The sequence below is a fragment of the Scyliorhinus canicula genome, chromosome 4, assembly GCF_902713615.1.
Source record: "Scyliorhinus canicula chromosome 4, sScyCan1.1, whole genome shotgun sequence".
Lineage (NCBI taxonomy): Eukaryota > Metazoa > Chordata > Chondrichthyes > Carcharhiniformes > Scyliorhinidae > Scyliorhinus > Scyliorhinus canicula.
In genome coordinates, this window is record NC_052149.1 from 122,125,808 (window position 1) to 122,139,389 (window position 13,582).

Genomic DNA, 13,582 nt, shown 5'->3' on the forward strand with positions numbered 1-13,582 from the left:
CTTATCCCCCTGCAACAGGTCAAGTTCCCTGATGTCTGCCAACAGACGTATGGGGTGGCTTTTAAGAGAGGAAAGGATGCCCACTTCGAACTTAGCTGGGAACGCCCAGCGGAAACCCAATTAATGAAGCCAAACAATGCAATTGGTTTGCTGTATGGCCACCAGATATGTGATCATCCCAGCCAACAACAGGCTGAAGATGTGTTTCAAGAGCCTGGATAGAGCTACATCCACCTTCATTGCAGGACCTCCAGAGTGGTTGTGACGAGCTGCTCTCTGTACAACATTTCACAGTAGCAAGGTTTAAACCTGCAGGGGAAACAAGGAGGAGAGCGCAAATCATCCGTGAATGACTCACTGGAGTTATTTTGCGTGTTATTGGAGGGAGGATGCACCCTTCCCAAGCCGGGTGGGATATTCTGGCACCCCCAGCCGAGAGTCCCTCTGGTGTGAATCGGTGCAGGCATTGAGGAGCGTGGACCTGATGGTTTTCAGTCCAAGGCGATGGCAAGGTGGCAAGTACTCTCCCAAAAATTGCTGCCGGAGTACCGAGAGAGGTCCTGCCTGGGGGGTGGGGGTCAGGGGGGCTCGTGCTGGGCTGGAGGGGCTCAGGGTGGGGGTCTTCCCTGGGATGGGTCTTCTTTGGCTGCTCTCCCCATCTGCAGCCTTTAAACCCATTAAACAGTCAGTATGTAACAATTGAAGTTTTCCCATAAGAAGTTCAAATGTGCTCATCTGAACTCTCTACCATTTAGACAGTCGCTCATTATCTCATAAACACATATTCCTAATAATAAAGGAGAAATGCTCTTAACTGCACCACTGAACCCTTTTAAAAACTGTAGGTATGCCAAGGTTAGAGGTCTAATTGGTATGAGGGTAAAGATGAGCGTATTTGCACTTTATCATGGGAAATTTTTAAGTTTTAAGTCACCCTTCCCAGCGCCAACAGGAATCACTCTGGTTTTCCTGCTGGCGGGGGCACTTAGACTCCGGAACGGAGAATCCTGCATTATATAAGTCTTCTGGCAGAATTCTCCTGTCACCTCGGGTGGGAAAACTGGTGAGCATCCCATGGTTGTTCTGGCGAGATTCCCATTGCAATCCAACCACATATTGTCATTTTTGTGGACATTGGGGCGTTCCTGCCGGTAATCCAGTGTGTAGGACTTAAAGACGCTGGTCAGGCTGGCTTTTCGGTGATCCGAGGGTGCCCCAATCTCCAGGCAACCCTATAGCTCCCACCCATCCTACTCACTGGCAGAGACCTCCTCCTCCCCACTCGCAGGCATCACAGCCCACCCACATCACTGGCACCAGCATCCCCTCCCTCCCCAAATGACCAACACCCCTTTATCGGGTCCCCTAACGGAGGAAATCTCCCGTTTTAAGGGCCCCAACCCCCTTCAAGGCCATTTCCCCCTTTTCAGGCCCCCTTCCATTTATTCCTCTAGGCCCTCCCCCCAACCTTCATGTCCTCCTTCCGGCTCCCCTTCATGTTCCCGCCTCAATTTCCCCCCATTTCATAGCCATTCTCCCCTCAGGCCCTATGCTTTGGCACCCTGGCACTGGCCCCTGCCACCCTGGCAGTACCCACTGGCACCCCTGTTGATGGAGACCAGTCGTGATTCCCGCTGGCCTCACCCTGCGCCAGCGGTGGAGGTAAATCCCAAGAGCCCAGGAACACCAGCTAAAACACTGAAATGCATATTTAAAGGAGCTGAAATATTCATTTGAATATGCAAATCTGGTTACAGTGCGGAAGGAGGCCACTCGGCCCATCGAGTCTGCACCGGCTCCAGGAAAGAGCACCCTTCCCAAGGTCAACACCTCCACCCTATCCTCACAACCCCGTAGCTCCACCCAACACGAAGGGCAATTTTGGACACTAAGGGCAATTTAGCATGGCCAATCCACCTAACCTGCACATCTTTGGACTGTGGGAGGACAGCGGAGTACCCGGAGGAAACCCACGCACACACGGGGAGGATGTGCAGACTCCGCACAGACAGTAACCCAAGCTGGAATCGAGCCTGGGACCCTGGAGCTGTGAAGCGATTGTGCTATCCACAATGCTACCGTGCTGCCCAATGAGGGCGTGAACCAGATTGCGTCCAGTGCCACCAGCCGGGAGCATTGCGCTCTGTTTGGCACCTGACCCAGATCCCGTTTAGGGGCTCTCCGCTATTCTATGAGGTGTGCTGGGCAATGCAGGGGTTGACTCATCCCCTTCATTCCGAATTGACTTGAAAATCTGTGACTTTCTTGATCAGACATGGTTATTACACTCAACGGGCCTTGAAGAGGGTATGGAGCAGATTGGCTGCAATTATTCCAGCGATGTGGAGAGACGAGAGAAATCCTCTTTCATCCTAATTGTTCTCAACAGAGAGGGGGGCCACAACCATTGGTTAGCAATGTATTAAAGGCAAGTCTGAGAGACCCTCATCTTTTCGCTTACCCGACTGGTCCAAGTCCTGGCTAAATTTGATCTGACTCCATGAGGTAAGAGGGCATCCAACCTCACTTTCATAGAATCCCGCTCCTCCCCCATGCCATTAACTCTCCTTGAAGCATGGGTTCTATCTGTCTCTATTCTGTAAGCCCAAGCAATGGCCATGTTGCAACCAGTGTCATTATCTCAATGCTCCATTTAGCTACTCTCCCCCTTTCACTAAAACCACTGACTGCATCAAAAGGTTAGACATAAAGTCTTCTTACCGTGCATCCAGGAATCGTGAGCGGAGTATCATGACCGCCTCGCATGTGCTCTGTTTGAGTTGCATTTGGATGGAGTTAAACTTGCGGTGGATGATGTTGACCATCCTCTCAATTTCCTTTGGGGAGATGGGTCGCGTTCGGCTCTGCTCGCGCAGTAGGTTCATGACGTGTGTGGTGAACTCATTGCAGGCCTGGAAGAGATGAGATGAGAAGTAGTGAGAGAATGATGGTTTTGCGTTATGCAGTGGTAGAGGTTATGGTGATACCCGTCGGTGGTACAGTGTTTTGCCTTATTACATGTCACAACTATTTACAGTATTCATTTACATGCACATTCAAAATGAAGTAATTAGTCGATCGGGGGCCCTGGTCGTCCTTTGATCAGTGAGGAGCGTGAATCTCCTGCTGGCCAGGTAATGCCTCCAGTGCCACACAGCTTCTACTATGGCCTGGGCCTCCTTTACAACGGAGGAATGACGGATTTCTGAAGCATGGAGAGTGCATGAGAAGAAGGCCACGGGCCTTCCCGCTTGGTTGACGGTGGCTGCCAGAGCTACGTCGGACGCGTCGCTTTCAACTTGGAAGGGAAGGGATTCATCGATTGCGTACATCGTGGCCTTTGCGATGTCCGCCTTTCTGCGGTTGAAGGCCTGGTGGGCCTCTGCCAACAGGGGGAAAACCGTGGATTAGTGGGCGGACCACATGTTGGCCTGCTAGGAGTGCTGGCACCCCGGCCTGGGGAGGATGCTGGTACCCAGGGAGTTGATCTGCGCCACCATCACGTCAGGGAACTGGAGGCTGACTGGAAAATCCCAGTGGACCTCTGAAACTGGCCGTTGGCGAGGCACTGAATGAGCTCAGTGCCCGCCCACCTTCTGGGAGTGGCTAATCCTGGGACCCCAAACTTCTCTTCTCCCAAAAGTTTGATCCCAACAATTGCATCCTTCAACTGACAGGGTGGCCAATGCCAGTATTTTCAGGTCTCCGTTCCGCTATTGGGTGGACCCCAAGTTTTCAGCTCATTGAGTCATTAAAGCACAGAAGGAGGCAATTTGGACTCCATGCTGGTAAATTTGACAGGATTCCTTCTGTGAGGTATGTTGATGAAATTACAAACAGTTTCTTTCAAGATCCAGAGATTATGATGCCATTACACATGAGGAGATATAGAGAATGTTGGGCCCCTGTATTTTTTAGAGTTTCGAAGAATGAGAGATGATTTTATTGAAGCATACAAAATTCTTACAGGACTCAACAAAGTAGACGCAGGAAGGATGTTTCCCCTGGCTGGGGCGGGTCTCAAACCAGGAGACAGTCTCAGAATAAGAAGTAGGCCATTTCGGATTGAAATCAGGAGGAATTTCTTCAGTCAGAGGGTAGTGAATCTTTACAAATTTCAACCCCAAAGTGCTGTGGAGGCTCAGCCATTGAGTCTGTTCAAGATTGAGATTAATAGATTTCCACATGTTAAAAACATCAACGGATATGAGGATAATGGGGTAGAGGTAGATGATCAGCCCTGATCTAGCAGGCACGAGGGGCCGAATGGCCTACTCCTGCTCCTATTTCTTATGTTCCTCTGGTGCATTGAGGTGGTGCAGGGAAGATTCACTAGAATGGTTCCAGACACAAGGTTATGTGGGTAGCTTGGAGAAAGTGGGGCTGATCCCTCGAGTGAAGGGAAGGTTGAAAGGAGATTTGATGGAGGTATTCCAAATCATGGGAGTACACGGGCGGGAACGTCTTATTGGTGGAAGGGCCGCGAACCAGAGGGCAACAATTTCAGGTGATTGGCAAAAGAAGCAGCAGAGGCATGAGGAGAAACCTTTTCAGACAGCGCGTGGTTAGTATCTGGAGTTGGCAGCCTGGCAGTGTGGCAGAGGCAGGGTCAATCAGGGACTTCAATCAGGAATTGGATAATTAACTGAAGATATAAGATTTGCAGGGCTCTGGAGTCAGCGGTCGCACATTTGGTGGCTCCCACTCAAGGCGGATTTTCTCAGTCTTTTCCCCACCCGAAGGCAATGTATTTGAGAGCCAGTAGTAATTCATCATATTCGGCAGTGCCAGCACCCCCACTCCGCCCCCGCTCTAAGAAAGCTCTCCTAACCCACGGGATCTTGCCCACCCACACAAATCCAGAGATCAGTGCATTGATCTTCTTAAAAAAAACCACTTGGGGAACGAAGATTGGGCGGTTCTGGAACACAAACAGAAGCCTTGCAAGCGCTGTCATTTTTGTTGTCTACACCCACCCTGCCAGCAAACAGCTGCTTGTACAGCTGCGCCCAGTCCTGTGTCACCTGGATACCCAAATATCGAAAATTCACCCCTACCATCCGAAACGGCAACTCCCCTAGTCTCCTTTACTGCCCTCTAGTCTCAATCGGGAACACCTCGCTCTACCCATATCCAACCTACCCTGAAAACCGGCCAATTTCCTGCAAAATCCCCATGATGCCTTGAATACTGCCCAACGGGTCTGAAATATACAGCAGACGGTTGTCCGCATACAATGAGACCCTATGCTCAACGCACCCCCACTCAATCCCTCCCCAGACCCCCAACGCCCTAAGCGCCAAGGCAAAGAGCAACTGGGAGAGCGGGCACCCCTGCCTCATCCCCCCATGGAACTCAAAATACCCCGAACTCACTCGGTTCGTCTGCACGCTCGCAACCGGTGCCTTATACAAAAAACAGACCCAATCCACAAACCCCTGCCGAACCCGAACTGCCCCAACACCTCCAGCAGATACGCCCACACCACCCTATCAAATGCCTTCTCCGCGTCCACCACCACCACTACCTCCACATCCTGCCCCTCTGAAGGCATCATGATTACATTAAGCAGCCTCCTCACATTCGCCGACAACTGCCTCCCCTTTCCAAAACCCGTTTGATCTTCACCTTTCACCCCCGGGACGCAGTCCTCGATTCGCGAGGCAAACACCTTCGCAAACAGCTTGCGTCTACATTCAGTAGTCATATCGGGCGGCACAACCAGCATTGTTCCGGATCCTTCACCTTCTTTAGAATCAGGGAGATGGAAGCCGACAACATTATAGTAGGGAGCTCCCCGCTCTCCCTTGCTTCATTGTACGCCCTCACCAGCAGTGGCCCCAAGTCCGCCCTAAACCAAAGGACCTTTCTTTGTGCTGTAATCATTCTCTGATGCTGTGATTCCATGTCAAATACGCTCATCCGAGTATCCTGCTCTCCTGATTTTACTAATGGTCACCTTGGAGTACAACCCTCCCATCCACTGACTCCATCTACACCTCCCGCTGCCTGGCGAAAGCGGGCAGCATAATCAAAGATCCCTCCCACCCGGCTTACTCACTCTTCCAACTTCTTCCAGCGGGCAGGAGATACAGAAGTCTGAGAACACGCAAGAACAGACTCAAAAACAGCTTCTTCCCCACTGTCACCAGACTCCTAAATGACCCCCTTATGGACTGACCTGATTAACGCTACATCCTGTATGCTTCATCCGATGCCGGTGCTTATGTAGTTACATATCTTGTGTTGCCCTATTATGTATTTTCCTTTATTCCCTTTTCTTCCCATGTACTTAATGATCTGTTGAGCTGAAAAATACTTTTCACTGTACCTCGGTGCACGTGACAATAAACAAATCCAATCCAACCCTGTTTGTGGAGCGGTAAAAGCTCTGAGAAGTTTAGAATAGAAAAACAATTCCAGATAAAATAAGAACACTGGCATGAGGACAAGGAAGTCAGCACATGGTGAGGAAAGCATGATATAGTGTGCACAAATTATTTACAGTTTAAGGGCACGATCCTATGGCCACGCTGCGCCGGAAAAGCACCATGGCCGTTGAAAGTTGGGAGACCCCACTCTCAGGATCTGTCCGGCTTGCAACACCTCGTGAGATTGCATTGCGACGTGAATCCCACCCACAATGGGCGGGAGCATTTTTTGTCAAATATGCATGTTAGAACAAAACAGCCTCACTCTAATGTGCAGATTCCCGAGGTACCTGAGGCTTTGGGATTCAACACATTCACTCAGAGACCTCGGGTGAGCACTGTTTGGTACTGGTCCCACAAACAGGGACCAGATGGAATGGCACTCCTGGGGTTCTCTAAGAGGATCAGGGCCCAGCTGTATGCTCTTTGGGTAGGGTGGTGCCTTGACATTGCTGATGCAACTTGGGTAGCCTGGCAGTGCCATTGAGGTGCCAGCCTGGCACTGCCAAGGTGTGCAGGTGGCACTGCCAGGGGCACTGCCATTTTTTACACACGTGTGATCAGGCCGAGGTTGCCTAGTGTGGGGGTGAGGCTGGGGGGAGGCCGGGGATTCTTTTGAGGGCCTCAGTGTTCAGCATTTAAAAATGGCATCCTGCTCTTTCACTACAATGGGGATTTCCGGCGACCGGAGCTCCCCACTGTACAAAACGGGGCCTCGCTTTCCCTGTTCAGGTCCCTTATTCAACACGAGTCGCGTTGAATAGCTTTGTATTTGTCGGCACTACGAGTGCTGGGAAACATGCGGCTAAACACACTCGCAAGGGAACTTTCTTCCCTCTTGGGAAAATCAAACCCTAAGTCTCCTTATTTAAGGAAATATATGAATTAGTCGGAAACCATTCAGAGAAGGTTTACTAGATTCATACCAGGAAAGTGGGGGGGGGGGGGGGGGGGTTCTCTTTTGAGGGAAGGATGGAGAGGTTAGGTTTGTGACCACTGGAGTTAAAAGAGTAAGAGGCGACTTTATCAAAACCTTCAATATCCTGAGGGTTATTGACATGGTCGATGTGGAGAGGATGGGTGAAATTCTCCGTTTGGGAGACTAAGTGTTGACACCGGGAATGAGTTGCGTGTGGTTTGTGTTCCCATTGGGGGCGCTATTCGGGGAGTAATTCAGGATATGCTCATGGGCCAACACTCTGCTGCCGCGAATTCCAGGTAATTCCCAGCCCAATGGGAATTCCAACCACTGGAGCTGGGGATAGTGCCAAAGAGGCGGGCAGCTGGAGCTGTTGTTCAGCACTCCACTTACCATGCTCACTGCAGCCACCAAAATGGCTCAGAGAAGACCTGCTCCCCGAGGTTGGGGGTCCAAGATGGTCCCAAAGCTCCACGCCAATGAGGAGAGGAGGGATACCCTCTTCCCCAGGTTGGGCCGCAGACTCAGGCCTGGCCCTCCTGAACACTGTCTTGGAGGTAGTGGCAGTCATCATCTGGAGTCAGCTAGTGATCCGGAGGGGTGTGGGTGGGTGGGTGGGGGGGTGTCACGGGTGAGTCCTCTGACTGAGAGGGGCAGAAAAGCAGCGTGGGTTCCAGGGGCTGCAGTGTAGGTGTCCTCTGGTTGGGGTGAGCTCTGCTGATCCCTGCTTCCTCTGCAGTGGGGCAGCACTTCTGAAGAGTGCCAACACCGAGTGGGCTCCTGATTGAGTTTGGCCCTTGATGGTACTGCTGCGGTATGAGGGTGTCCATAGGGGTGGCCTGGGTGGGCTTCCAAATGGCCAGAGACTCACTGAGCATTTAAAGGACACAGACAGTACTCAACATTGTGAGCAGTCAGTAGCACCAAAGGGGTGTGTTTAAACGACAGACTGCAGCAATGGCGGTCTGAGCTCAGCATCCCCGATCACCAAGTCATTACCTGCTACTACTCCTGGCCCGGCCGCGGCATCTACAGTTTAAAATGGTTTTTCAGTGTTTTGACAGTCTCCCGCTCCCCTTCTGCAGCCATGGCGCCCAGTCCACGTTTGTAAATACTTGTAGTAATTCATGTCTGCGAGACCTCTGCCTGAGAGGAGCGGAGCAATAGCGGAGCATACTGCGTCCAACCCACTAATCGCATTTAAATGCCAGTTTTGCATGCCGCTGCCAACGTGGGGCATAAACCACCAGCGAGGGGCCGCAGCATCATTCCCAAATTGGCACTGGGCGCGGTCCTAATTGTGTCCCGATGCCTGATTCTCCGCCCGATCACGGTCCGTGTTTGCGGCATCGCGAGGCGCAGGATTTCACCCGATGTTTCCTCTTGTGGTGGAATCTAGAATGATGGGGTCACTGGTTGGTGTCACCCATTTAAGGTGGAGATGAGGAGAATTCTGTTCTCTCAGAGCCTCATGAGTCTTTGGACTTCTCTTCCTCAAAAAGCAGTGGAAGGAGAGTCTTTGAATATTTGTAAGGCACAGCTAGGTAGATCCTTGATTACCGAGGGGGAGGGGGGTGAAAGGTTATGGGGGTCAGCAGGAAGGTGGGCTGAGGTTACAATCAGATCTTTCATGATCTGATTGAATGGCAGAGCAGGCTCGAAAGGCCGAGGGGCCTACTCCTGTCCCTAATTTGTAGTTTGTATGCATAAATGCAGGGTCACCAGAAAACAACTCCCCGTGTATATTACTGTCACAATAGTGGCTGCTTCTGTGTGAGTGTGACAACTGAAAGTGCATAAAACTCACAGATCCATGAGATATAAGTTTCCCTCATCCAGCGAGCAGTGACCCGGTGCATATCTGTGAGTGGTGCAACCTGTCGCAACCCTTTCTGCATTAACTCACTCTCAAGCTTCGGACATGAAAACGGGCTTTCCCTTGCTGCAGCAGGTCGGATCTCTTCAAGGGATCAAGGCCTACAAGGGAGAAAACTGGCAAAAGAGATAAGAAAATAACAGGAGATGGAGAGTGTTTCTGAACAACGGGGGTGATTTTGCGCCCGTGCTCTCTTATCTCAAGGTCCTCCTCATCCAGACCCCAGGCTTCAGCCACTGGAGACTGCCTCACAGGGCCAGAGGCACGGGTTCGATTCTGGCCTTGGGTCACTGTCTGTGTCCTCATGTCTGTGAGGGTTTCCACCGGGTGCTCCGGTTTCCTCCCACAGTCCAAAGATATGCAGGCTAGGTGGATTGGCCATGATACATTTCCCTTTAGTGTCCAAAATTGTACAGATTAAGTCACGGGGTTACGGAGATAGGGCGGGGAAGCCAGGATGGGGATTGGGCCGAAGTAGGGTATTCTCGAGGTGTCAAATAGCTGATTCCTGCTCCTAATTTGTATGCTTGCAGGTGGAGCCGGCCACAGGATAGTGTGACGTCCAAACCGTCCGCCAATTTAATTTTTCATTCTGAATTCACCATCGCGGCTTTGACATTTCGGTCCCTGTTTGATGGACTCAGCCTGCCAACCACATTTCAGTCAATTCCTGCCCCGGGTCTCTGTTCCTGTGGCCTCTTTAAAATGGACTAACTTCCTATACATTGGACGTGCTTTAATGGAAATTAAAGAGTCCCTTTTTGGGTGCATTTAGCGGGATATTTCCCCGGCGCTTGCCGTGCCGAGAATGACCCTGCTATTAAATGGTACTCTGCTTCATTTTGAGGGCTCAGCGAGGAACGCCCCACTGAGGCCGCATTTAGGCTCATTTCCTGCACTAACGAGCTCAGCTCACCAGTGCAGGAAGAGATCTATGCACCATTTGGTCTCTGGACTCCCCCACCACGGCCTCCGGACCCCCTAATGCACCAATTTACCAATTAGGGGTTCTTTGAGTCCCCCATGCCCCACCTCATTAGGGTAGGGCACCTACAGGCCTCATCCCCGGCACAGGCAAGGATCCCAGGTTCGATTCCCTGCTGGGTTACTGTCTGTACGGAGTCTGCACGTTCTCCCCGTGTCTGTGTGGGTTTCCTCCACGTGCTCCGGTTTCCTCCCACAGTCCAAAGACGTGCAGGTTAGATGGATTGGACATGCTAAATTGCCCTTAGTGACCAAAAAGGTTAGGAGGGGTTATTGGGTTATGGGTTTAGGGTGGAAGTGAGGGCTTAAGTAGGTCGGTGCAGACTCGATGGGCTGAATGGCCTCCTTCTGCACTGTATGTTCTATGTCACCGGGGTATTGCCAGCCTGGCAACCTGGCAGTGTCCCTGCGAGCTTGGCAGTGCCAGGGTGGCACAGGCAGGTGGCCAGGCTGGCACTGCCACGGCGGCCGGGTGGCATCAGGAGTGCCAGGGTACCAGCCTGCCCAGAGCCTGACCACTTGGGGGCCCCCAATCACCTCGGAAACCCCCAACCACCATCACCACCAAGTGCTGGTATGCCTGATCCACGTTTGTGGTAACCACTGCTGAACGGTATCCACTTACGATCTCCGAGGTAAGGAATCTCCGCTGCAGAAATAGTCCAGTGAAACTAACTACTCGCTTGAATGCACAAATCTGAATCACGCCCATTGACAGCGGGACCCAGATCATGACGCCTCGCGAGTTTGCGTTAAATCTCACGAGGCATAATGAGCATTGGAAATCACGTGAGAGGCCTCTCGTGAGGTTTACTTTCCTCCACGCATCCAGAGTCGGGTGTGACAAGGTTGTGAGATCGCTCCATTATCTCTCTTCATCCTTCAATCCAAAAAGCATTCCTTAATATTTCACATAGGTGTTGTGGTAGGCTATATTAGGGGTATCGCGGTACCTAGGTGGGATGTACCTTATCCTGTAGTATGAGTGGAAGAACCTGCCAGCTGGTTCCGCCCAGCAAGCGGAGAATAAGAGTCTGTGTTTCACCCACAGCAGTCATTCTGTACTGGAGCTGCTGGGGTAACTACTTGTTCATTAAAGCCTCCAATTGGACGACAATCTCGCTTCAGTAGTGATTGATCGTGCATCAATTTAATGAACAAGAATTGAAGAATGCCTGCTCTCCGCATAAAACCAGACTGTCTACAAATCAACCCCCACGTGGCAAATGTAGCAGCAACTTTTAAACTTTGGCTGGCATGTTTCAACGGGTACATCAGGACGGCCCCGACTACCCCCACAGAGGAACAGAAAATGCAAGTCCTCCACTCAAGAGTGAGCCCAGAAACCTACACACTTATCGAAGACTTTTACCGCGCATTTTAGTGTTAGGTAGAAACTGTAACTGTCCACAAGTCTCAGCCAATGACCACACCGAACTCTTAATACGGGATGCTTTTGTTGCGGGCATGCTGTCCTCTAAAATCCGCCAGCGACTGCTGGAAAACAACATGCTAGGGCTTAAAGAGGCACGGAAACTTGCGCACTCCCTAGATGTTGCCTCCCGCAACGCCCAGGCCTACGTTCCCGACCGTGCAGTACCCACATAGACAGGATGGGCCCCACCCGCGGCCGATTGCAAAGCACCCCTAAATTCCCCACGAGCTTGTGCAGTGCGGCAGTCAGGAAACCGGGGGGGGGGGGGGGGGGGGGGGGGGGTGGGATGCTATTTTTCCCGGCAACACTGTGCCCGGCCCGATCCACAATCTGCAAGGACTGCAGGAAGAAGGGGCACCTTGTGACAGTATGCCAGTCCCGGTCGGCCGCCGCTGTCTCCACAGGCAAACCAGGCCCGCTGCCATTCCTCTCCTCACAGGCCATGTGCGATTCATGGGGGCAGCCATCTTGGATGACGTCTCAGGACCCCGACTCGGCTGGCCATGTATCGCCTGATGAGATCGCCCAGCCGGCCATGTGCGATTCATGGGGGCAGCCATCTTGGATGACGTCTCAGGACCTCAACTCGGGTGGCCGTGTATCGCCCGACGAGATCTCTCAGCTTCTGCCACAACTTGCCTCAGTGACACTGGACCAGTCTCGGCCCAGAACGCTTTCAACTGCTACAACGTTGGTACTCATCAACGGGCACAAGACATCCTACTTGATTGACTCTGGGAGCACGGAGAGCTTCATCCATCCCAATACGGTAAGACACTGCTCCCTCGCTGTACACCCGATCAAACAAAAGATCCCCCTGCCCTCCGGGTCCCACTCTGTGGAGATCCGGGGGTATTGCATCGCCAACCTCACGGTCCAGGGCGTGGAGTTCAATAACTTCCGACTCTACGTCCTCCCCCATCTCTGCACTGCCACACTCCTGGGACTGGACTTCCAGTGTAACCTGCAAAGTTTAACGTTCAAACGCAGCGGCCCCATACCCCCCCCTCACTGTCTGCGGCCTCGTGACCCTCAAGGACGATCCCCCTTCCCTGTTTGCAAACCCTATCCCCGATTGCAAACCCGTCACCACCAGGAGCAGACGGTACAGTGCCCAGGACCGGACCTTCATTAGGTCATAAGTCCTATGGTTACTAAAGGAAGGTATTATCGAGGCCAGCAACAGCCCCTGGAGAGCTCAAGTGGTGATTGTAAAGACCGGGGAGAAGCATAGGATGGTCATAGATTACAGTCAGACCATCAACAGGTTTACGCAGCTCGATGCGTAACCCCCTCCCCTGCATATCTGATCTGGTCAACCAGCTCCCCATTCGCCTGGACGACCGCAAGTACACTGCATTCAAAGCAGATGGGCGGCTCTACCACTTTCTAAGGGTTCCCTTTGGGGTCACAAATGGGATCGCGGTCTTCCAACGGGAGATGGACCAAATTGTTGACCGGTACGGTCTGCGGGCCACGTTCCCGTACCTCGACAATATCACCATCTGCGGCCACGACCAGCAGAACCACGACACCAACCTCCGCAAATTCCTCCATACCGCAAAAATCCTTAACTTAACCTACAACAAGGACAAATGCGTGTTTAGCACCCATCGCCTAGCCATCCTCGGCTACGTAGTGCATGATGGAGTCATAGGCCCCGACCCGGAACGCATGCGCCCCCTCATGGAGTTTCCCCTCCCCCACTGCCCCAAGGCCCTGAAACGTTGCCTGGGCTTCTTTTCTTATTACGCCCAGTGGGTCCCCAATTATGCGGACAAGGTCCGCCCACTAATCCAGTCCACGGTTTTTCCTCTATCGGCAGAGGCCCACCAGGCTTTCAGTCGCATCAAAGCAGACATCGCCGGGGTGATGAGTCCGTGCCAGCCATGGCAGGACCCTACGGTCCAAGAATCTCCCAATGTCCCGATGGCAGG

At 52.2% G+C, this 13,582-nt stretch overlaps 1 protein-coding gene across 4 annotated transcripts in view; it reads right to left on the reverse strand.

Annotated features, from left to right (window-relative positions):
• Positions 1–13,582, reverse strand: part of LOC119964936 (pre-B-cell leukemia transcription factor 1-like) — a 592,307-nt gene that overhangs the window by 121,880 nt on the left and 456,845 nt on the right. For all 4 annotated transcript variants that reach the window (XM_038795141.1, XM_038795140.1, XM_038795139.1 and 1 more), the window contains one exon: positions 2,722–2,912. In XM_038795141.1, coding sequence (XP_038651069.1) covers positions 2,722–2,912 — 191 coding nt within the window. The remainder of the gene's footprint in view (positions 1–2,721; positions 2,913–13,582) is intronic.